This window comes from Salminus brasiliensis, chromosome 9, assembly GCF_030463535.1.
Source record: "Salminus brasiliensis chromosome 9, fSalBra1.hap2, whole genome shotgun sequence".
In the NCBI taxonomy this organism is placed as follows: Eukaryota; Metazoa; Chordata; class Actinopteri; order Characiformes; family Bryconidae; genus Salminus; species Salminus brasiliensis.
Genome location: NC_132886.1, coordinates 16,545,560 through 16,570,260, shown reverse-complemented (window position 1 = coordinate 16,570,260; position 24,701 = coordinate 16,545,560). Strand labels below are relative to the sequence as shown.

The following is a 24,701-nucleotide window of genomic DNA, read 5'->3' as shown; positions in this document are numbered from 1 at the left end:
TGCAAGCCAGCAAGAAGAACAGACGCAAAAATGTTACATCACACCAACCTGTTTCAGCTACAACACTGGTGAACCATTGCGTTTCAGGGCAGTGCCCTCATACATCGAACAGAATTCATGAAGGGCTTATAGAGATTATGCAAGTAGTTTTTACTGAGTAGGCTTGAGCCAGCTGATGACAGCACCATAAAACACAGATCGTCTATAGCGATCAAATTCAGAACAAGTGCCTGAAGTGAGTGACTTTCAGATATAAGTAGTTGCAATGCAAGACAAAAGTAATCGAGTAGGCGGTCCATGTCTGCATCAGTCTAAATGTGCTGTTTGACTCTGGCGAAAATCAATTTCTCTGCCAAAATACATGAAAGTAAACATCGAGGTCAGCAAAAATGATCGAGGTCATGTCCATATATTGTATGACAATATGACAATTATCATGACCGGACTACTTTTAAACTGAGGTTGTACTTGTGTCCATCTACAGAATTCAAATTAAACCACGAATGAGGGCTATCTGACTTTGAAATTACCAAAAAAAAGTTCTTAAACAAAAAAACTTTTATTATAAATACATTTTGACACTAATAAACTACTAACACTATAGCCTTGCATGATAAATATCACCTGCCAATGTTTTTCTTTTTTTTTCTTTTTTTAATACAGAACAAAAACTACCAAACCAAAAAAGCTTGTTTATATGCCCTGGTTTAAGCAGTTTCTGTTGGTAAGCAAAAGCGGCTTGAAGCCAACTCCCCCCCCCCAACATGTCCAAACATTTGTGGACACCTGTTCTAAGAAATGCAATCAGCTACTTTAAGTTGCACCCATTGCTGACACTGATCTTGTATAGTCCCTGTAAAAAAGTACTGCCAAGAGAATAGGACTCTCTGGAGCAGATAAACTTCTGGAATGAGTTGGGGAGATTAGGTTGGGTTAAACACAACCTCCACGTCATGTTGCCACTGTATTCTTGCAAAGACAACAACTCTGCTGGCCCTGCTATGAGTCAGGGATTGATATTGCTGACGAATGAAAGAAAAGACCAAAGGTGATCCCAGAAGCATGCTTTCACTATTTGTACTATTTACTGTAAAAGGCCTCTGATATCTCCCCTCCTCTGCTCGCATCCTTCAGCAAGCCCCAACACGTACTGGAGTGGTGCCCGCTCAGTGAGAGGCAGGGAACGTCCTTGCAAAACACTGTACTTCAACAAGTCTCGTCAACTCAACTATTCCCTACGTTTTCCAATACAGTCCAACAACATCCTGACTTTAAACGGGAGTAGATAGTTTTATCCTTATCCTTGCATTCGGTCAGAGCTGTCAGTCTACCACAAGGACGAAGCCCACCGGTTCAAGCCAAGGACTGACTCAAATATGAAGTGTCCGTTTTTCCGCTTACCTCAAACAGCAAGTCAAGATGTGTTTGGCGTCTGAAGGTAGTTTCTTCAGTTTCAAGTGGAGCTACAAGACTATTACTACAGAAATCTATCGCTGAAACAGAGGCGCTGCAGAGCACATAAACAATACGTTTCACAACCAAGCCTAGTTATAATAATATAATCAAGATTTGAGCAAATCTGTGTTTCCGCTGCCTCGTATTGATCAGCTGACTCTTAATGCAGAAATAAATTGTTTAAACTGAATTAAACAGCAAACATAACCCTTCTATTGTCAATCTGGCCAACAGGAAGTACTAGAAATGGTCTAGCATGTTCCATGTCTCAATCCAGCCCATGATGTGAGGGCTGTGTGTGATACAAATCAACATCATTGGCCAATGTTGGACCTGAGAACATCAAGACTCACATGGACATAAAGTACAATCTATGAAAGGACCTGATCGCATGATTTTACATCAATTAGTAAACATGTGTGTCCAGACAGTGGTGCGCTACAGTACTACTGGAATTTCCCCATTTCTATCAGTGTTTCAAGCACTGTGAAAGATCCTGATAATCACGGTCATTTCTGACACCATGAGCCTAAAGGGACTCCAATAAATGTCAGTCTTGCGACAAGCGTGACGAAAACGAGGGGCCGCACCAAGCACAACTGTTTAATATAACAACTACAGAGCAGCCCCTCTTTTACCCCAACATTACATTGGTGTCGCAGAAGCCCTGTAATCTGCACAAGCCACCTACATCAGCACATAGCAATACTCAAGGCTCAGGGCTCACAGCTTTTACTTCTCTGTCATGATCATGAATGAATCAATATGTGGATTCTCAGGTCAGGCAGGTTGATCTGGGTACAAGCACACAAGCCCAGAAATGACCTTCCTCCAGGACCATGCCACAACACACAGCCACACAACACTACAGGAGACTACATTAGGCCAAATGTGCAAACATCTGTATCTGTATATGCAAAGGCATGTGTTCAGCAAGCATCAGCTCCACTGGAGTCCACTGTAGGACTGGCCACATACCTCACAGCAGCCTCTCCGAGAGCAAAGTCCAACCACTGGCCACACACTTCAGCTATCAACCGTGCTGCCTCGACTGCCCACCAGGTCAATCGTAAGGCAGGCAGGCAGACAGCCCACCTGCTGCTGCTGCTGCTGCTGCTGCTGCATTAAGCGGCTCTGTCCGGATGCACTGTTTATATGCTGGGCTAAAAGGGAGCTACACACACATATACATATTCATACATACGTGCCCAACTTTTAGCACTTTTCTCCAGCTGAGCTGCTGCTACTTACTCACACAAACACCAACAATCTAGCTCGCTAACTTTTGCCCCAGCTGAGCGCGAGCTGCCTCGCGAGCTGATACTCACCTCAGTCGAAGGCCATTTCCCGTAAGAGGCAGTCGTGCTGCTGCAGAGCTGCAGAGCTGGAGAGCTGGAGAGCTGGAGAGCTTCCTAACCACTCGTTTCCACTTTTTTTATGGTTTCAGTCGCCCAGGCTAATGTCCCCTCACCGTAGTGTGGCGAGAGAGCAGACTGCGCACGTCTTTCCGCCTTCAGTGAGTGAGCTGTGGCCGTCCGTCCTGTTTGGTCCACGCCTCTTAGCTAAATCCAGCATGTCACCACTACCATCGCCACCGCCGCCACCACCACCGCCCCTGAAGCTCACCTGAGCCTGACCACAGCTAGCAACTCGCACTACCCTCCCTGTTAAACTGCACCGAAATAACTGGGGTTATTTTAAGAGTTTAAAATAGGGGCCATATCCCTTAATCGTCTTTAACAGGAATCTCTTCCTCGATTTCTCGCTTTCTGCAGGACGTGTTGAAGCTTGCTGGCCCTCCAGGCTACGCTTTTTCTGCACTGTGTACTTGGCCAACAGCCAACAGCCAAGCCAAGTCAAGCCAAGCCAAGCCAGGCCAGGCCAGGCCAGCCACACCAACACCGCAAATGAGCATGAAAGTATGCTGGCATGAATCAACATCGGTGTAGAAGTGTCTGAAAAAAAAAGAAGGGGTCTCACAAGGACACACAGTGAAACGCCTGAGAGCTGCTCACAGCTTCACTCCTCATTCAGACCCGCTGAAGGTCCTCACACGCTGCAGTGCCGCCACGTGACCACGCGATGGCGCCAGGACATCGCCAGCGGTTATAAAGGGCTGCGGGCTGGAGTCTTTCTCTTCGATAACTCTCAGCGACATAATAAAGATTTTACACTGAAATCATGGCAATTTTCTTCTCTAACGTAAGCGAAAATGATGAAGTTTACAGAGATGTGTTGATTGATTATAACGTGTTGAACCGACCGTGACTTGGGTTCAAAAGACGAGTTGGTCCAAGGCAACAGACGATACTTCCTAAACTACATAGCTATGAATAATATTATTGACTAAAGCTATTTACAAAATAGCTAAAACATTTATATAAACCTAGTTAAGTAGCCTAAAAATATTCATAATAATTTGCTGTTAAAAACTAAGACTTTCTCTTTCTCTGAACATTCCGGCGCGATGTATTATGGGACATGAAGTTTCTTTACATCATATCCACGTTTGATGATACAGACCTGTTTAACCTGTATTTTTTTTTTTGTAAATAGAGCTTAGAGCTATGAAAAGTGTGTGTGTGTGTGTGTGTGTGTGTGTGTGTGTGTGTGTGTGTGTGTTCATTTGAAATCTTTTCTTTTATTAGGTTAGCATTGATCTCTGTTAGACTCAACAACTCAACAACGCTGCACCCTTCAGCTTTATCAGCCTTTAAAGGTTCTTTAGTAAAGGCAGTGATTTTGTGTGCAGTGCCCTAAAAAAGTTTCTCTGTCTAAATTCCTGAATTTGCACACATTCCAAACACCGAATGACCTTACATCTTTGACCAACCCCTAATAAAAGGACCATACACACAAAAACACAACAGTGTACTAGAAGTTGAATGAGTTTGCAAAGAAAAGATATTCGACATCCAATCCACCTGTGTGCAGAAGTGAATGCTCCTGTTTCTTTCAATAGGTGGTTCCACCCTTTCTATCCTAAAGGAGCAGTACTGTTAGACACATCCGTACTGTTAGAAGAGAGGCTTCTGATAAAGTTGTAAGTTTTATCCCTTAGGAATATTAGAGAGTGTTTAAAATGCAAAGTGCTACTATATTTAGATTTGTTTTAGGGAAAAAAACAGAGACAATAAATACACAACAGCATCCAGCAACACATCCATATGCATTACTATGTGTGTGTGTGTGTGTGTGTGTGTGTGTGTGTGTGTGTGCATGTGTGTGTGTGTGTTTTCCACGAGCATGTACAGGCATGCTCATTATCTGCTGAAGTTCTCTTATCACTCACTTTACATTCTTGACCCTCATTTCTTGACTTAGTATTCCAATGACGCATACATGCTGCAACCTCAGTACAATGACTTCCTTTTCGTCTTTCAAACACTCCTTAAAACTTCCCAGAGAGATTAACTCTGATTGTGTTCAGGGCTTTAGAAAAGTGCAAACATACAGACAAAAAATCCAGGAGAGAGAGAGAGAGGAGATGGGCTGAGAGGAGATGTCTGTGGCCTACGAAGATACAAAGGTAAAGCAGTGGTGGGGAGCTCTGGTCCTGAAGGGCCAGATTCCTGCACAGTTTGTTCTTTCCCAGCCAAGGGCAGTTCTGGGAGGGGGGAGCATGCACTGGCCTCACCATGGCCCCCCTAAATGAGGCGTGAGTCACCTCACCTTTGCAAACACACATTTTTCAGTTGGACCTGTTTAGGTGAAGGATAGTGTTTCCCATATTGCGCTGTTGTGATAATATATTAAATACAGAAAATAATATAGTACAATGTAACTGAAAACTGTAGAAATCTATTGTTTAATTACATTTGAACATAAGTTTTTGATTTTCTCATTGTCCACAATGCACAAGTAAAAGTAATTGTCCCTTCTAGCATAGTCACTGGCCCCAGCCTTGTCCCCCACCCCCTTTCAAATCGTCTAGAACCTCCATTGTTTTCAGCTCTAGCACACCTGATTTAACTCACCTGCTATTTGCCAGGTTTTAGAACAAAGGAATCAGCATACTGTGCTAGACGCTGGCCCTCAGTTCCTCGCCCCTGACCTAAAGGGAAGTAGCAGCAAGTTAAATAATGGTTGCAAAAAAGTCCCATTTCCACAGTTATTTTCCCTGATCAACCAAGGCATGTTTGTTCTCTAAAATGTGTCACCCCAAGTCTGCACATGCTCCAGTGCAAAACCGCAGACCCCTGTCTTGGCCGATGACTGTGTGATTATGACTGTGTAATATCTCTCTCAGACTATGTGGTTTTCTTCTGACAGTTACTATACTATATGCATAACATGCAGTTCATGTTTTTAACAGGTCCATGTCATGCACTCTAAGCAAAATACTAGAAATACTAGGTATTTTTTATTCATAACAATAATGGAATGCTTTTTTGTGCCATATAGAACAGTTTTTAAAAGGTTCTATATAGAATCAGATACAAAAAGTTTCCACCAATCTGAAGAACCATTACCAGGTGAAGAGCCATTTAAGCATTCAAAAGGTTTGTTGAATGGTCATGGTTCTCTTTTCTTTACTAAAGACCTTTTTTAAAGAGTGTGTGTTTTTTGTTTTATATTTTTAAATAAAAACAAATAAACAAAGCACCAGCAATTTTTTATGAGGTGTACCTGAACCTCATTTACATATATATCAGTCGTAATTGGCAAGTAACAAAAAACAGAAAGGCATAAAGAAAGTTTGAGTAATAGTCATGTAACAATAAACTGGTCTACAGCTGTTTTTGGTACATCCTGTAAACCTATACAGGCACTATAAGTGGGTATTGGGGGAAGAATGTACTATTCAGGAAATGTTTGTGTGAATATTTGCATGTAATTATTGTGCGATTAATACTTTTAGATATTGCATGCATGGGTATGAGAGGGAGATATATATATATATATTTGAATAGAAAGAATAATAGCAGACAGTAAAAAGTGGAATGTCTGGAGAGGGCCAAAAAGCACCTTATTGTCCAGCCCTGCAGAGAAGAGGCTATTCATAAACAGGCACATTACTCTTCTTTAGGGTCCTCAGTTGCTAAGGGCCCCTGGTTGTTATCAGGCACACCCTCTATTGCCATGGCCACTTGTCTTTATGGTGCCAGATTTGTAAATACTGCCAGGACTGGACAAAGGCAAAGGCTACCCTACAAACTGCACCTTAGACAGAGAGAAAGATCAGAACCACAGACACTCGCTGCTGATTCGCATTAACCGCCAACTGCAGCTTGTGGTCAAAGGCCTTCTGATAGCAGACTTCTGCAGAAATAAACTGTCTGATGCAGAATGGTGGGGGGAGATTTTCACTTTGGCTCATGTCCTGAGGATAAACTTCTGAATCTGCTGCAAGATACAACCCAGAGACTGCAGGGACTGTTACACTCAGGGAGAACCATGAGTGCAGAGGGACCCAGGCCAGAGCTTGCGAGCGAAGATTCAACAAGGCTTCTTAAGAAGCTTTTTCAGCTTTTTAAGGAGTGGAGTCTGCTGCACACACACAGAGTAGGATTCTTGAGAGAGGAACTGAGCGTGACAGCACACACACTCACGGAGCAAGAGGGGAAATCAAATTCTGCCAAAAGAGACACTCAAGCAGCAACGCAAATCGGTAAGTTGTGTTCAAGCGAGGGTTTCAGTTCTCAGCACTTCACATGTACTTGTGTTTTGCTAATTTGCACTCAATCAAAGACCTTGTGTCGTCTCTCTTCAGGCGTCTCCAGGGAGTCTAATCTTCATGAGCACGCCTACATCACCGATGTCTTTCTAAGTGTGCTGGAAGATGTGCAAAATATTGAGACGATACTGCATTCAGTCACAAGCAAAGTGGAGAGAGCAATCAGTATTCTCTCTGACGCCAAGCTAGACAACCAGGTCCTTCCACAAACAGCTTCTAAAGATCCGTGTGTTCCTCAAGAAACGTTCCTAGATTACATACCTATCATATCGCAGGAGAGTGACCTTCAAAACACCCCAGACACTAAAGCAGAGACATACCCTATGTGCAACAGAACGACTGGACAATTTGAATTAAGTGAACCTTCTAAAGAATGCAGAGTTACAAGAGGAGAAGATGCACAGAAAGAGAAAGATATTCAGTGTGAAGTGGTGAAGAGTCTAAGAAAAGATGTCCACAGAGGTCACCAGGAGGCTGATGATGGAGAGATAATGAAAGAACCAGAAGTCAATGAAGAAAGAGGGTTTGCAGAGATGACTGATGAAGGAGGGAGATCGCTAATACAATCTGATTGTGTAGGCCGCACACAAACCCTGGCCACAGTAAGGTAAGACCCCTGTTGATATTTTGTATGCATATGATGCTGTTTTTAATATTTTAAATGAAAAAATGGGAAGTAACCATAGCACTTACTCATTGCAGTTAGTTTTAACCCAGGAGTCCTTTTGAGGGCCAGAAACCAGCACAGTTCTGTGTTTTTTCTACTCAAAATCAGGTTCAACCCATCAATTGAAAAGAGGAATTTCAGCCTAACATCAATGTACATATGTTGCGTATATGTTGTTATGAAGTGTAATATGCTATATTACAACATGGCATCTCTCAGCCTACACAGTTTGACAGGAACTCACAATCATTTGTATCCATTTTTTAATCCATAAGTGTTCTCTTATACACTCCTGTTCTCAGCGTAATATCTTTTCATAAGATCCAAAATCCTAAAGAAATACATATGTGTACCACTGATATAGACAATAATAAAGTAGCATAGCAGTAATGCTAGCTATTAAATATTGAATATTTCAAAACACCCCACCCCTAAAATGCACCCCTATGCAATTGTAGTTTTTCAAAGGTAATCAGAAGAGGGTTTTCTAGTCTAAACCACACTGTGTTTCTCTGCAGACTACTGAGCCACTGCTATTAGGTATGTGTACAACAGGTCTAGAGGAAAAACAAGTGGGATGCTAAAGTGTCTCCGTTCTGTTGTAAATGTATTACTGAGCTTGACACATATATTCACTGCTTTTGGTTATGTAGTAAGTTTATTATTGGTCTGGTATTGTCAAAGAACTGTGTGCAATTTGTCACATGCCAATAGAGCAGGACCCTATGTGTCTCCTTTTTGGCTTCCCTGACTGTCATATTGTAAATTCTGAGCATGAGAGACTCTTTAACTTGCTGCCTTTTATTGCCAGAAAGAACATTCTACACTTTTGGATCAAGGATACTGTTCCATCTTATAAATCATGGCATAATCTGATGATGGAGTGTATCCACAATAAATGCATTTCAAGTATGCTCACCTCTTCAGTAGGCAGCTTTCATAAAGTCTGGGACCCCTACTTACACCATATAGACTGTACGCTGTCCTCCTCTTTAATACAGCAGAATCCCAAATTGGTCTAGCTAGTCTTTACTCTCTTACTTCTTTTATGTATTATTTATGAATATATTATGAATATATTTTATGAATTAATGTGTATGTTTCTTTGATGTTTCTTTTGATGTCTCTTTGCGTTTGTGTCATTACGTGATTTTGTTTTGTTTTCATTTTGTGTTGTTTACTGAAAATGCAATAATATACATACATATAATATATAAACAGATCTATAAACGAGTACCAGATTCTGTTGGTGGGACACCACCAAACTGAGCTGGACACCTACTACCTACCTACCTACTACCACCTCCTACAGGATCTGACTTTGAGGCCATTTTAAAATATTCTATAGATTTTAATGTATGATATAAACATTTCGTAAACTAAAACAAGCAGTTGATGAATCTGTCTAACTTATTCTATATATATATATATATATATATATATATATATATATATATATATATATATATATATATATATATATATTCTTTGTCACAGTTTAACAGACTCAGGCAGTTCTTCCTCCAAACCTGTCTGCTACATAACCGGGCCAGTGAAAGTGGCAAAGCTCATCACCTGTAAGGTAGTGGATGGCCTCAGCTCCCTCATGGTGTCTGGATCAGAGGAGCTGGTGAGCAGTGTGCTCAGGATTGAAAACCCCAGCAGCACAAAATGTTCCTTCCCGCTATCCATAGCTATGCCTTTTCGGGCTTGTTATCGTGGGAACTACCGTGAGGTCACAGTGAAGGTGGTGGACCAGGAACAGAGGGTCAGCTACGTCTCTCCTACAGCAACAGAAGGCAACTATGAAGGTCACAGGGTCTGTAGTGACACTGCTGTACATTGAGCACATTCAATAAAATATATATTCAAATGACTGGTGGGGAACAATTGTAGTCTCACCACATAAATAAATGAAATATTAATTCGAGATTTGCACTGATTTGTAGGAGTAGAGGTGATTTCGTGCTTTCAGTGTGTGGTCTGTATTGTTTTCTCCTAGGGTTCATTTGCAGTAGTGCGGGTTTACACCCTTGGTGTGTTTGCAGTTGTGTCCCGTTTGCAGAGGGAGACTTTCACCATCATAAAAAGAGGCCTCTCTGTCAAACTTCTTATGGACTCTAGAATATGCCTGGATTACCTGCCTGGATCTTTCACTACACCAGTTGTTGCCCAAGCAATGGTATTTTTCTTAAAGAGTAAAGTCATTGAACGTTGTAACACCTGTGATATCATAAAACATATAATAATTGCATTGAAGTTTTTGAAGATTGATGGTAAGATTTGGTATGAAATTGCTGGGGGAAGCAGCTGACAGATAGTAAATGGCTACAACGAAATAATCAACCCAGACTGAACATGTTCTCTAAATAACATATGGCTGGACACTACCTACTTCAAATACAGGGATATGACTTATTAACTACCATGAGTTCATCAGTATCTCCAATTGTGATCAGCCTAAACATGGGAGGAAGTGAAGGAGTGCCCTAAACACCTTCTCATGTACAAGACCTAGCCATTGGTTCAGGTACATGGATTAATGTATTAATACTGAAGTCTTTTAGAAAACTTTTTTTACCTACTGACTTGTTACTAAGTGCCTCCCATCACCGAGAGGTAATTAGAATCCTATTACCACTGATCCGGTCAAAAAGAGTAATAAATAAGCAAAGTAGAGTAGAGTAGATGAGAAGTAGAGCCCAAGAAAGGATATTTGGCATCACATCAAATTAATGCAGAAACACCCAGAAGACTCTGCACCACAAGCAAAGCAGCATAATGAAGAGGAGCAACATAATGAAGCTCAATGCAGCGATTAATGCACAACCCTATACATCTGGGACACCAAATACTTCTCCATAATCACCTGTCCCAGGAGAGCAAACTCATCAAGTTTAAGACTCTACCTGCACACTCCTTTGACAACAACAGAATACAAATTGTGGGCAGAGACAGCAGTTTTTTCGAGACAGCTGTAAAGGAGGCTATTATAGTCAATCTGAAAGTAAACTGTAAAGGGAGGATCCTTCATCACTGTCCAATAGCTCCATACAACACAGATGTACCATGAGTTCTGATATCACCCTTTTGTGGCTAGCATGTGAAGTGAAAAGGAGAGCCCTAAGCACCTTTACGGGTACAAGATCAAGCCATCAGTTCAGACACACATTACGGACAAAAGTACTGGGACAACCCTGCAACCCTGCTCTGTAACGTTGCGGCTGAGATGCTGTGGTTCCTAAACTCTTCCAGCTCTTTCACGCTGATTGTTGAATATCTAGAAAATAACTTTCTGACTTTTGCAGTACCACGCTGAAATTCTGTGAGCTCTTTAGAACGGCCCATCTCTCACGAATATCTGTAGAGGCAGACTGCATGGCTAGGTGTTTGATTTTATACACATGTGGCAATGGGATTGAATGAAACGCCTGAATTCAGTGATTAAGAGGTGTGTCCCAATACTTTTGTCCATATAGTGTAGGTCAGGGCATTTTGGGTAGAGAAAGAGTTGGTTCCAGACAGCCATTACGGAGGCCAAGTCAATCAGCTTCTTACAATATTAGCATGACATGGACATTATCATCACCTCTAGTTCATATTAAATCAGACCCAGTCTTCAATGGCTGCCAGAAAAAAAGTATAACCCCATCCCATAACCTCAAAAATGTGAATTAATCACCCAGCTTTATATTGAACCCATTTGATGGGATGCAGCTCATTTCATGGATGGCAAAACCCTTACCTCACTAATATGCCTGGAAATTGTACTCTTGCAGCTGTAACTTTAACTTTCGTACTCATCAGGTGCAGCCAGTAGATGCCATGCAGTTGTGTACGCTGAAGTGCAGGAATGATTCCTACCACTCCATCCTTACCACTAGTCCTCTACTCTACCTGAATCACCCTTCAACCGTAACCTTTCGACGACCTTTGATCGTAACCCTACCCTGCCCCCCTAACCCAGACAAAAGGAGAATAGGAGAAGACAGCTGCCACACTCGTCCCGACAGCATAGCGCTTATGCAGGACACCTTCTCACCCCATCAACTCAGGTATAAACTCCTTATTTCTTTCAGATCAAGAGGATTGAATAGGTTTTACTTTAAATATAACATTTTACATTCTTACAATGAACAAGAAAGAGTGGATACTATCTTTTGATGTTTCTATTTCTATTAATTACCGAATTTCTCAATCAGAGTTTTGAGGGCTTCACTGAAGTCGTCCAGAGAGCTGTCTAGAGAACAGCTGGCTGTACTGGGCTGGAGAGATGAGCAGTGGAATGTCCTAGATAAAATCAGTGTGAGGAACCTCCAGAATGGCCTGGTTTCTTTCGAGCTTACGGAGAACTACGAGCGGTACCTACGGAACATTTGCTTTCATGTGTTCTCAGAAATGCTTGATATTCAATGTGTTTGCAAAGCAATACATTTACATCTAATGTTAGACTGAGTTGACTAGAAAATACTGAGCTGGTGTGCCATGTCTGAATTTGATTGTTTACTCCATATTACACCACTTTTAGTTCTGAGCCCATAATGTGATTATCTAAGAGACATTCTAGGAGTGCCGATATTGCATGATGATGGTACTCTGATCGAAGTTCTTTAAGTATTACTCCGCCACATACACACATAACCTAGCACTGACGCCAGCGCTTACAAGATAAGGACAAACATGAGCCACAACAAAGCAGCAGTGTAACAATTATAGAAGTAAATTATTGCTTAAACATATTAGCCATAAATGCTGGATATTCCACGCTTTATTTAAGTCCCAAACTGCACGTAAGTTCACCACACACAGAAACTGTGGGTTTAAAACGGGCAATACTAATCAGACGCATTGCTTGGTAGGTAGGTATTTATTGCGTGGATTGAGGCGGGGAATTATGCTGCATTCACGTGCTGGTCGGAAGATCCTACTTCCCATGTGTAAAGTCAGAATTCTGAGCGCGCCACGTTCGAGTGCTTTGTTGTTGGAGCGACATGAAAAATGGCGACTAAGGCAGCTAGTGCTAACGTATACTGTGGTTGTAAGGACGAGGCTGCAGGCTGCTTAAACGCTCTCCCTTTGCACTATTCTAACACGTTATTTGTTATATATACGAATTCATTTGGCCTGTCAGTTGTTCTGATTCCCAACATCAGACTGTTACTTTAAGTTAAAGAATTTGTTAGGTCAGTGTGCCTTGACCTTTATATAATGTATTGGTGTCAGGCTGGACCTAAATAAACACCACAGATGTTTATTCAGCACTAATGCTTTCTTTCTCTCTCTGTGTAGATTGATGGTCATTCGTTTGCTCTCCCCTGTAAGACCATCCTACTTGGTTTCCTTTGCTCAAGATCTGGAGGAGTTAGTGAGGACCTGTGCTGTGACCATCGTTCTCCATACCAAACGACAGGATCCCAGCAGTGCGGTTCTGGCTGCCCTGCCCAGTAGAGAGCTGAGCTGGGCACTGACTGAACTTCGGGCCCAGGCGTATTGCGGGCCTCCAGAGCCCTCCACTGAGTTCTCCATGAGGGAGGGAGAGCAGCTGCTGCTGAAATTCAGCGGGAACATTACCAGCACAGGTAACAAATCATCCATGATGGAAGCAGTGTTGTAATTCACCAGTGTAATAAGGCTACAACTCCCCTTATTCTCCTGTTTGTTAAAGAGAAATGTATTTAAACCTTAACACTCCAAGGCTTATTACACACTAAGCTGTATTACTCAGTAACTATAGGGACTTACAAACTGGTGGGACTATTCTTTAATATTAGAAGTTTGTAATAACACTTTCGGCCCACTGGCGTGCCATAGGCTGTTTAAGAGGTTAAATATCAGACATGCTGATTTGTAGCACCATGTGTACTGACTTGTTAGGTGGTCTCCAGTACACTTGTGGACTTTATTTCTTATGCTCTGTTACATCTAAATACCCTTTTAGATTTATTTCCTAGCTACATTAGCCCAGTGCATGCTTTGTTCACCAAACATATCTTGGCTGATTGATTGCTGTCCTACTCTTTTAAGAGTAATGTGGCATTACTGGCATGTTTACATGTAGTATATTTGTAGGCTATTGTTTGACTCTGTGTATGCATCTAAATGTTTATGTTTGTGCAGGTGACCAGGGCACAGCGATACACACAGTCACACTCCACAGTCAGAGAAGGAACTGGCTCCATGTGAAGCTGAAGGAACAGGACCCATTTGGAAACTACAGCTCGCCTCATTACAAAGGCACAGCCATTCTCTTCCGTATTCCCAGAGATCAGCTAGTCTGGAGAGGAGACAGAGCGGTCATATCTGAAGATTACAAGTTAGAGGAACCTGTCTGCAAGCTGTCACTCACTCTCCCGAAGGTGAAATGGCACTAGCTTCCTTAGGGCCATACTGCATATCAGAACTGCGGAACTGTGCATATCATAAGTGATAGCATCTTATGGAAGATGACACTGTAAAAAAAATAATGCACTGTATTTGTGCATAATTTCCACATAAAATATAAATATATTAATATATGAATTTGTAATATATTTAGGTGGTGGACACATTGACGTGTGCTGACACATTTAAATTAAGTCAATTACATGCATTATTTTTTTTTTGTGTGTATTTCTCAAAGTAGATAAATAACACTATATTTGTTTATTTTGTCTGACCCAGAAGACATGTCTAAAACTATAGATATTTGTTTTGTCTGATATAGAAGACATATCTAGAACTATGTTTATTTGTTTTCTGATCTAGAATACATATCTAAAACTGTGTTCATTTGTTTTCTGATCTAAAAGACATATTTAAAACTTTATTAAGTTTTTTGTCTGTTCCAGAAGACTTTCTATCTGATATAGAAGACATATCTAGAACTATATTCATTTGTTTTGTCTGCTCTAGAAAACATATCTAGAACTATAGTTATTTGTTTTGTCTGATCCAGAAGACCTATGCAACACTGTTGTGATGTATTGTCTGATCCACACTGTATTTTGTCTGGTTTTGTTTGTTTGTTGTTTTGTAAAGATAATGCTTGTTTCGTCCTCATTTTAGACTATGAAAACTCTCCCCCGACCAATGAGTGCAAAGGTCTGGCGGCATGATCAGGCAGGTAAATACAAATATGCAAAATCCTCTCTGTCTCTCTGTTTCCAGTCTTTGCGCTTCTCGTTCACCCCCTTCACCACCTACTCTCCGTCCTTTCCTTTCTTTTGCTCTCATGACCCGTAACCTCTGTCTCCTCCAGAGCCCCTCTGTGATGAGCTGTTAACTTGGCTGTGTAGTGAGCTGTCTGAAGAGGATGCAGCATTACTGGTCATGTGCCTTCGTCTGCGCCGTTCGACTGTCCAGCTGGCCCGGCTACGAGCTCCTGACAGCCTCTCTCTGCAGACCTTCCACATCCTGTCCACCTGGAGACGAGCCCTGCCCTCCTCTACACCAAAACGCCCCCTACTGGCACGCTGTCTAATCCACATTGGCAGATCAGAGCTGGCAGCAGAGCTGCTGAGGAGAGGCCCAGCTGTGGATGAAGGAGAGAGGAGACGTGCCGAACCATGGAAATTAAACACACTGAAGAGACCCGTAACAGGCCATGGCACTTTACGGCACTCTATTACACTGGAATGAAATGAGATGTGTGATGGAAAAGATACTGTTCAGTGATGCTAGCAACTCATGTTAGTCTACTGACTTGCCTAAAAGTAATGAGGTAGATAATCTTATATGGGAGAACAAGATTTTAAATTTGCATTGCAGTGCCGCTAGCAAGTATGTGGACCCTTTAACAACTGTTTGTATTTATTGAGTAAAATGATCCAACATTCAATATGTTTGTCAGAAATGTGAATATCTTGAATGTATTCAATGTAATGTATTCAATGAGTTTGAATGCAAAGGGGTAATTGAAGTCAGGTGTTAAAACTCAAAAGAATAGCTATTAGTTGTGAGTTTATCAACCAAAAATTTAGGTCCTCACAATCCAAGTCTGGCCTTCACCACACAGGTCTTTAGAATTGTGTAAATTCAGTAACACTGATACCAAGGAGTCCCGCAAAGAGGGTAACATCTAAGCACCTACAGGCCCTTAATTTCAATGTTCATGAATGAGTCCACTGAACAATGATGGACATGAGCCCTATCTAGGTGGTAAAAACCAAACACTCCATTCCAATATAGGTATGTCATCCCCACTGGAGGACAGTATTATGGTTTGGGGCTGCTTTCCTGCCTCAGGTCCAGGCTGGCTTGCCATTATTAAAGGGCCTATAAAGTCTGAATTATATCAGCATCATCTAGAGAAGAATGTCAGGGGATCTGTCCATGAACTGAAGCTTGATCATAAGTGGGTCATGCAGCAAGACAATGACCCTAAGCATACAAGTAAGTCCACAAAGAAACCCTGTAGTTAGGGCAGGAGAAAATCCACATTTTGGAAAGGCCCAATGGAAATGTTGTGGAAGAACCTTAAAATACCAAATATTTCAGGGACACCCACCAACATCACAGAATTAAAAAAGTTTTTTAAGGAGAAATGGACAAACTCATTAAACTGATGTGCAGGACTGATCACCAGTTACTGGAAATGTTTGTTTGAAGATATAACTGCTTGAGGGGATCACAGCTGTTACTGAAGCCATTTCACATGCTTTTTTGACAAAGATATATAATATTCAATAAATAATTATAACATTTGTTTTACCTAGTTGTACGAAGATCACAACATGGCCCTAAGAGACCACTTACCTAATTGTAGGAAGATCACTTGTAACGAAGATTACGTTACCGTAATTGCACACACACATAAGGTCACCATGCTCACTGTCAGGTGTCAAATAAAGGGGTACTAAGTCCCCCGGCTTTGGGCTGTAGGACAGTGGAACTGCATTCACTGGAGTGACGGCGCTTCATCAATCAAACAGTGTTGAAGGCATTTGTGATTCAGAACGTATCATTCAGGTTTGGTACTTGACCTCACTAATGCTCTTATGCCAGAATGCATATTGATTGGATGTCACAGCAATGTTCCTTAGAGAACACTTAGAGGCTGCAAAGGCGAGACCATCTTTTTAAAACGTTTAATTAATAAAAATAATAAAAAAAGAAGAAATTAGATGAGTTAATAAATGAATATGCTGTGTTTAAAAAGAAATAAATCCTCACACAAATAGGTTGGTTTCAGTATGTTATAAACGCAGCCTTTATTGACCCAAAACGCACTGACACGTATATTAAGTGAACTGGGTGTCCTGACACTGCAGGAATACAAAAGGTTCCACTCTCACACCAGCAGATGGCGGTGTTCTAACTTTTACGGGGCAGAAATGCATTTTGGAAATGCAAAATAATGAGCAATTCACTTCCTTGTGTTTGAGCCTCTGTACTATTAGGGTTCTAGGAGCCGTGAATGAAATGCACACTTTCAGGCGTCGTCCGGTTCTTCTGATGGGCCCAGGGCTCAGTAGTGCGCATGCGAGCCTAACCATTCCGCAATCCGCGTGACTTTGTGGGCGTTGGAAGGCTTGGTGACGCCACGGGCCGCCCTTTCCCGAGGCACGAGGATCCGTGCATGCACACACTGTTGGGCTACCGTAAAGACTCGACTAGCACTGAGTTCACCAAACTGCGCCATCGAGCTCAACCGCGGGTCTTCTGAAAGGGTCAATCCGGGTGTAATTGACACCCTTGGTAAAATCATATATTCCTACAGGAATTCCTATATATATAATCATATATTCCTACAGTTTCCTCTGCGAGAAAAAGGCAATAAAGGCAAAGGCAATATAGCTCGTAAACATATTATGAAACTATTTCATACACGTGGGGTGAACTCAGGTGAGAACTGGTATCAGGTAAAACGAGGAAGTTCCGCTTTGCTGTTTTTGTCGCAATCACAGTGTTGCTCAAGCCTTGTTGTGTGTGTGAAATATATATAAGGGTGTGTCAGAAATGTACCTAAGGCTGCCTTCCAGGACAGTATTCTGGGGCAGGAAGATGCACAGTCATGTCTGAGTTGAAGTGCGGTGTCCTAGCCGCCTTAAACTTACTTAGTCGTCTTGTGTTGGGTGACAGAATGCTAGTTGCTAACTCTAACACAGTTAAATGTGAGCTGGTGACACCTTGACCACATCAGGATATATAGCTAGTTTCCTTCAGGATTCGGTTACAGAGGCCTTCATCACTGCACTGCCTTCTACCAGTTTCAGACAATCCTGTATGTGATCAATTCATGTGATAAAAGTGTGGGCGTGGCTTAACTTTTTTTTAATGTATAATAAAGGACATGGTGGCCTACAAAAACCCCTATTCTGCATTGTTACGACTGTCATTTTAATAAACTTTATGTAATTTTATATATATATATATATATATATATATATATATATATTATTATTTATTTATTTTTTTTATTTTTTTTTTAGGTTAAAAAAAGAGTAAAAGGGAGTAGATTCATGTAAATACAATAATGTGTCATTGATCATTTCTTTTAAATGTAAAAACAGCACCTAACTCAAGCCACCCATAAGAGACAGGCAGGAGTAAGTTTGGTCAGATATCTTAAGCAGATACAGCATGCATTGTACACTGAGCACTTTTGAGAATCACATGTATAAAACACTGTATACTTTCATTTATATTCAAAACTACGTCAAGTCAAGTCAAGTGGCTTTTATTGTCATTTCAGCCCTGCACAAGTACAGGTGTGCCACATGGAACAAAACGAGGACAAACAACAATACAGTACAGGACAGACTGCTGAAAGTGCAATGTGCAAAAGTACAATACATACGACTCAATTCTGAGTAGAGTTAATGAGTGTAAGGTGCATAGATATTTAACGGGTAGGTATTGGTAAAAAGGTGCATAGAAATGTAACATGCTGTGACGTTATATGCAGACATCATACATGTAATATGAAATATGAAACACAGCAGTGAGGTAGAAAAGTGTGGAATGTATAAATAAGATATATAGGATCAATAGGATGCAGGCAGTTTTTTAATGCTATGGGCCGTGGTGGGGGTGAGGGGTTTAGTTCAGTCTCTGTTGTTTAAAAGTCAAGACACCATCAAATTACAGCAGTTCTAAAAAAAAAGCATGCTTTTAAATGCCCCATATCTTTTTAAGTAAACACTGGCTGTTCAGAAAATCCTATTTCTCCAGATTATGCCTATATTGAAACTAAGCTGAAAACAGCCTGCATTAATTAACTAAGTATTTTCTATTTGATGTCATAAAAACTGATGCATATTTGCATGTGTAGCTGTAGGCATTTAATTGTCCCACTTTATTGCCACACCTCATTAATTGAAGTCTTTTGCAGCCTTGTGCAGAGCATGTATGCTGCTTGTTGCATTGTGTTGAATGCAAGCAGTTTCTAGCTAGATACTTCAGTATTAGTGCTTTATTGATATTGTGTAAATCTAGGTTGATAAAATAACCATAGCCTTGGGGCACATTATTAGTCTGTTAGACTATTAGATGATGAAGGAATCATCCAGGCAAAACAGTTAACGTGTGCTTATATATATATATATATATATATATATATATATATATATATATATATATATAATAGAATAATATTGTTATACATGTTAGAAAAGGGTCAGGTAAAGATTAATTTTCCAACTGTTTTGGAAAATAGAGGCACCCAAATGCCATGCCTGGATCTCAGGAGGATATAGGATTTGCCATTCAAACGAATCTAATGGCACTTGACCTGCGGGATGGAAATTCTGATGCACTATTCTGGCGATTTCCTCAAAAGAAACCACCTACGGCATCTGAATTGAACCTACTAGCTAGCTGTGCCTCTTATACTGGGGTTACTTCGGCCATCAGTCAAACGCAAACACGGCGCGTATTATGTGTTCTATGGAGCGGCCACGCTGCAACGTGACTGCTGAGGATGCGTGCGCCAAACTGCTCCCCCACCAGCCAATGAGCGGAGGCCTAGGCGTGAATAGGCTGGAGTCGAGTGCGCGGGCAGCCAATGGCAGTTGAGTATGCGGGCAGCCCGCAGACAGATGCAGAAGCACGTGTAGTCGTGCGTGTGCGATGGTATGGGGGCTAGGGAGCATAATAACTACTCAGCGGCGAGGCTGAGGGAGCACGACAAAGCAGAGACCACGCTCGGGGTAGATGCTGGAAACCGAATATTGAGCTGTTTACGACATATTGACGATAATAGCGAATATTTTCTGCGAGCTTTTAAGGACGGAGAAGCAGGTAAGGCTGAGCAGGCTTTTATTAGGCTGGGTGTCTGTGTGCTCTTTGTGATGTGACGTTTACCGTTTTAGGGTAACGCCGTGTTTACGCCGGAGAAAACATACGGTAGGGGTTGTAGTAGATTGAGTTTAGCTACATTTATTGAGACTATTTCGCTAAATGTCTAGATTTATTCTAGTAGGAACATGATGATGCAGCGCACTTTCGGTTTTGGGCAGCGTCCCAGGGTCCTATGTCTGTGTGGCTGGGGCGCAGAAACGACTATTTGGCAGCTAATGTGTTTCTGTGCTTATCATATTAATGAATATCGTTTTGTTCTGAATGCAGATTACAAATTTATTTTACCTATTTTATGATGGGTTAAAATATACTTAATGGTCATATTAATCCGTATCATCTGAAATATATCTATATTTTAATCTATGTTTTATATATATATATATTTATATATATATATATATATATATATATCTTGTGCTGGAGCACTGATGTCAGGTTGCAGTGGCTTTTCTGGCTGCAGGAGTGGCCTGTTGCACAACATGGCCCTAAGAGACCACTGCCCAATGCACATTGAAGACAGGGGAGAAATAACAGTGCATAACTGCTACAGATCTGTTTCTGAAGGAATCATTTGTTGATTGATTAAAACTTGCTGAGCTCAGATATCGGATGTGTTAATGCTTGGATGTGAAGTTTCAGAATCTATAGCTCAGGCCATACTTGCCCAAGTGTTTTGAGAATAGTCCTGTTTGAACAGGTTCATGTGCATGTATTTGATGATCCGTGTAATTGCAGTGTTTATACACTGGACTGCTTACAGTGCCTGTGTTTGGATATAATGTATATGAGACCGCAAGAAACATATTAAATTTATTCCTGGGCTTTACCTGAGTGTATGTGGACTGATTTTCCCAGATGTGATAAAAAAAAAGCCACAAGTATGCAGCCTGAAAAAGCCCCCTATTTTAAACGAACACAGAAAAGCATGAGAATGAGTCTTTAGTCTTTAGTGGCATAAAGAAAAAACTGGTGTTCATGTCTGGCCTCCAATGGCTTCTACCTTATGATCAGGAGCAGGCATGTAATGTGCTACTGAATTCTCCTTTATTAGACAGGTATCAGAATCAGTAAGTGTGGACCATTATGTATTTAATAAAGAAATGTATATAATAAATATATGAAATCTCAGTCATTTCATCTCATATGTTTGAGACCTTTGTGGTATCCAAAGGCCTGTGCATGACCAGGGTCCCCTCTTATTAAGGGTGTCACTTCACTTCCTTATATTTACAGGTGCATAGTTGATCCATTCTCTGCTTTATTGACCGGGACTAAGGACTAAGATTGAGCTATTTATTTTTGTCCAATAGCTACACCAAAAATTATGTAGGGGGGTGTGGTTAGTATTATTGTTATTATTGCCAATAAAATATTACTTTTATTAAATGTAGTCTGTAGGCTGTTTCAGGTTTATTATAATGAAATGGGAGCAGAAGAGACTTTTGCCTCCTGAAGAAAAGCAAATAGACATCTCAAGTGCTTAAAAAATGTCTATTTTATATTATTACACACATAAAATAGGTCAGCATTAATGCAGCTGTAGCCTATAGATATAACAAAGAGAGGGACATAGAAATATGGTCAGTTTAAATTTGTTTTAAACCTTATTTGAGGCCTAAAGGTGTGGATAAAGACTAAAGAAGAGTGAGGCAAAGTGAGCTGGTCCATATTATGTACCCAGACCTAAACTATGTGTAGTAAAGACTAATAATTTGATAGGGATGCACTGATATCCCTTATTTTTTATGACCATATCTGCAGCTGACAATGCAGAAACATTTCTGAAATGTACAAATTGGGGTTGCATTCACCTGGATTAGCATGGCTGAGAAGCATAGTGTTTATAACAGGGTCACAAATGTAGTCAAACAAATCACATGCAAGTATTTTAGCATTATAGCTTAGCATTCTGCTAGGCAATAGTAAATACACATTTTTTTATCTCTGTTATTTGAAAACTAGTTATTTTTAAAGTCATAAAATAAACCAACTTTATTACATTAAATTGTAAAAATAAAAAAATAATAAAATAGTCAACTTATGATGCAATAATTTAAATATTACTATTTAAATGCTATTTATATACTATTCTGTCTTGCCCCACACCTACATCCTTTTTGTAGTGCAATAAATACGTAACTAAATTTAGATCAAATCCAATCCCAGCCAATATTTTCTAATCAGTACCAGTATGATTCATCATTGAAATCATCATTGTGCTGTTCAGACCTACAGGATAAGTACACATGGAGTAGACGTCGTAGTAGTGTTTCGGGTATATATATATATATATATATATTGCAGTTATCATTACACCCTACACAACTCATTCACTACATCTTGTACTCTCTAAGAGCCTGAAGATTTTCCACAGCCTAAGAGTATTGATGTTGGTAATCCGCTATCATTTAAACCAACAGCCATAACATTAAAACCACCTGCTTAACATTGGTTAAGTCCACCTTGTACTGCCATGGACCATGAAGGTGCTCTGTGGTATCTGGCACCGAGACGTTAGCAGCAGATCCTTTAAGCCCTCATGCAAGACAGGGCCTCCATGGATTGCATCAGTAAACCTTGGGCATTCATGACCCTGACCCTCACAGGTTGTTCTTACTTGGACCATTTTGGTAGATACTGACCACTGTATACCAGGAAAAACATACCAGACCTGTTTGATGTTTTGGAGACGCTCTGACCTGGTCGTCTAACCATCACAGTTTGGGCCTTGTCACTAGCTTTTCACTTGCTGCCTGAAATGCATATTCCACCCCTTGATGCAGTTGTAGGTGAAATTGTAACCAGATACTCAATGTTATGCACTTCACCTGTCAAAGGTTTTAATGTGATGGAATCTATTTTTTTCATAGCTGATATTAAGAGGCTGCACCCATTAAAATTAGGCAAGGCTGATATTTTACTTTAAAACTTAAATGATGTTGATGTTTATTGAAAACACTCTTTATCTTGATGTACCAAAGTTGACTATGCTGATTTTATTCTGCCTGACTGAATCGGTGTGTATAAATGAATTTTGTGTGTGTGTGTGTGTTCCAACATGGTTGGAATATTCCAAGTTGCGTTGGTGTTGTCTTATAGCCCGGCTCACAGCTTTATGAACAGGTCAATCCAGAAGCTTAATTAATAGCTCTGATATCTACAAAATGATATCTAAATACGCATCTGTGCACAGTTCTTCCATATGGCCGCTGATCCGCCCTACTTCTGCAGCTGTCATGTGGCTGTTTCAGAGTTGAGCGGTGAGTTGAGACATGTTGCCAAGTTATCTTCTTACCACTGACCCCATTCCAGTTTGGGTTTGTGCTCCTGACTAGTGCAGTTATTATAGGGCCTATAGAGAGCTGAGTAGAGGTCAGTGAATAAGGGCAAAGTAGACATATTCAGACCGTAACTATATTGAGACAAACCATACTAGCCATTCTTTGGTTGTTTTTCTCTCTCTCCCTCTCTCTCTCTTTCTTTCTCTCTCTCTCCCTCTCTCTCTCTCTCTCTCTCTCTCTCAGCTTAACCATGTGGCCAATAGCTTTGACCGTGTCTCTTCTCACTGAGAGAAAGCAAGTGACTCAGCAGGCATTAGAGTTACAATAGTGTAAAAGTTCTGCTGCAGGCAATGAAATGAGACCATTTGAATTGTTCCATTGAACATGCTTACAGATGAGTCAGATCATTATGAAGATTGATCATTAGGGACTATTTTAACACTGTTTGTGCGGATGCTGTATGAGTGGAGAAAATGAAAAAGGCTCACTGTTCTACTCCCAGCTGTATCATACAGATAATTGTGTTGATTCATTGTTAAATTAAGGACTGACCTCATCCAGAACACAATGAAGGTAGAAATTTAGTTAAGATTAAAAAAAAATAAATAAATAAAAAGCTTCAGTTTATGATCTCAGACATTATCTGCAGGACTGGATATGACATTGCTGCCCTCCACATGTCCAACTGGGGTTCAATTCCCCAGAAAATCTGCCAAGCTATACCAATACAACTGCTAAATTGTGTGCATTTAGGTATTTGCAAGACAGTAATTTGTAATGATCTTAATGTTTAATTGATGGCACCCAATGGAAACAACCTATTTAATCTAAGTTGTTTTGTGTTGCAAAATAAATCATATTTTTGAAGGGTGATTGAAAATCAAGTGAGAAATGGTTATCATGTGGTATACCAGGTAGAATCTCGTTATTAATTATTCAGATCAGCATGTTAACCATGCCTTATTTTTAAAAACTTATAAAGAAATACCAATAATTTTAAATAATTAAGACAGTTACATCATGAAACAAATAGAAGACCTGCCACTAAAACACATAAATAATAATGGTCAAATAGGTGCTTTTAAAATATGGTATTAATGTGTATATTATTCAGACATACTAATAATGTACTGTAATGTGCATTTATTGTTATTTATACTTGGTCCTTATCATATACCAGCTTAGAAAACTGGAGTTAGGGTAAATGATCAGCCATGCTATGGAGGGTTATGGGCCTTGTTCAAGAACCCCGCAGTGGCAGCTTAGTGGACACCAACTTACTGAACCCACAACCCTCTGAACACAAACCCAGTGCTCTAATCACTAAGCCACCTCTGCCTTC

The 24,701-nt window shown here is 40.5% G+C and overlaps 3 protein-coding genes across 5 annotated transcripts in view; 2 read left to right on the top strand and 1 right to left on the bottom strand.

Moving 5' to 3' along the window:
* The window catches only part of arap2 (ArfGAP with RhoGAP domain, ankyrin repeat and PH domain 2), a 132,598-nt gene that overhangs the window by 103,165 nt on the left and 4,732 nt on the right, over positions 1-24,701 (bottom strand). The window contains exon 1 of one of the 2 annotated variants that reach the window (XM_072687600.1): positions 2,784-2,953. The exons of the other annotated variant lie outside the window; for it this stretch is intronic. The gene's annotated coding sequence lies outside the window, so the exon portion shown is untranslated. Of the gene's footprint in view, positions 1-2,783; positions 2,954-24,701 lie in introns of those variants that run through there. 2 annotated transcript variants of the gene reach the window in all.
* Positions 6,745-15,453, top strand: dthd1 (death domain containing 1). The gene is made up of 10 exons (XM_072686778.1): positions 6,745-7,066; positions 7,169-7,739; positions 9,297-9,618; positions 9,802-9,981; positions 11,607-11,854; positions 12,002-12,160; positions 13,089-13,378; positions 13,917-14,155; positions 14,844-14,901; positions 15,037-15,453. Exons 1-10 carry the CDS (start codon positions 6,745-6,747, stop codon positions 15,414-15,416), a joined length of 2,769 nt encoding a protein of 922 aa, XP_072542879.1. The 3' UTR covers positions 15,417-15,453.
* The window catches only part of per1b (period circadian clock 1b), a 30,354-nt gene continuing 25,502 nt past the window's right edge, over positions 19,850-24,701 (top strand). For both annotated transcript variants that reach the window (XM_072687604.1, XM_072687601.1), the window contains exon 1: positions 19,850-20,018. The gene's annotated coding sequence lies outside the window, so the exon portion shown is untranslated. The remainder of the gene's footprint in view (positions 20,019-24,701) is intronic.

Coding starts and splice junctions, on each gene's coding strand:
- dthd1 (XM_072686778.1), top strand. CDS start 6,745: ATGGTGGGGGGAGATTTTCACTTTGGCTCATGTCCTGAGGATAAACTT. Junction 9,619..9,801: donor GCAACTATGAAGGTCACAGG/GTCTGTAGTGAC, acceptor GTTTTCTCCTAG/GGTTCATTTGCAGTAGTGCG. Junction 12,161..13,088: donor CTTACGGAGAACTACGAGCG/GTACCTACGGAA, acceptor CTCTCTGTGTAG/ATTGATGGTCATTCGTTTGC.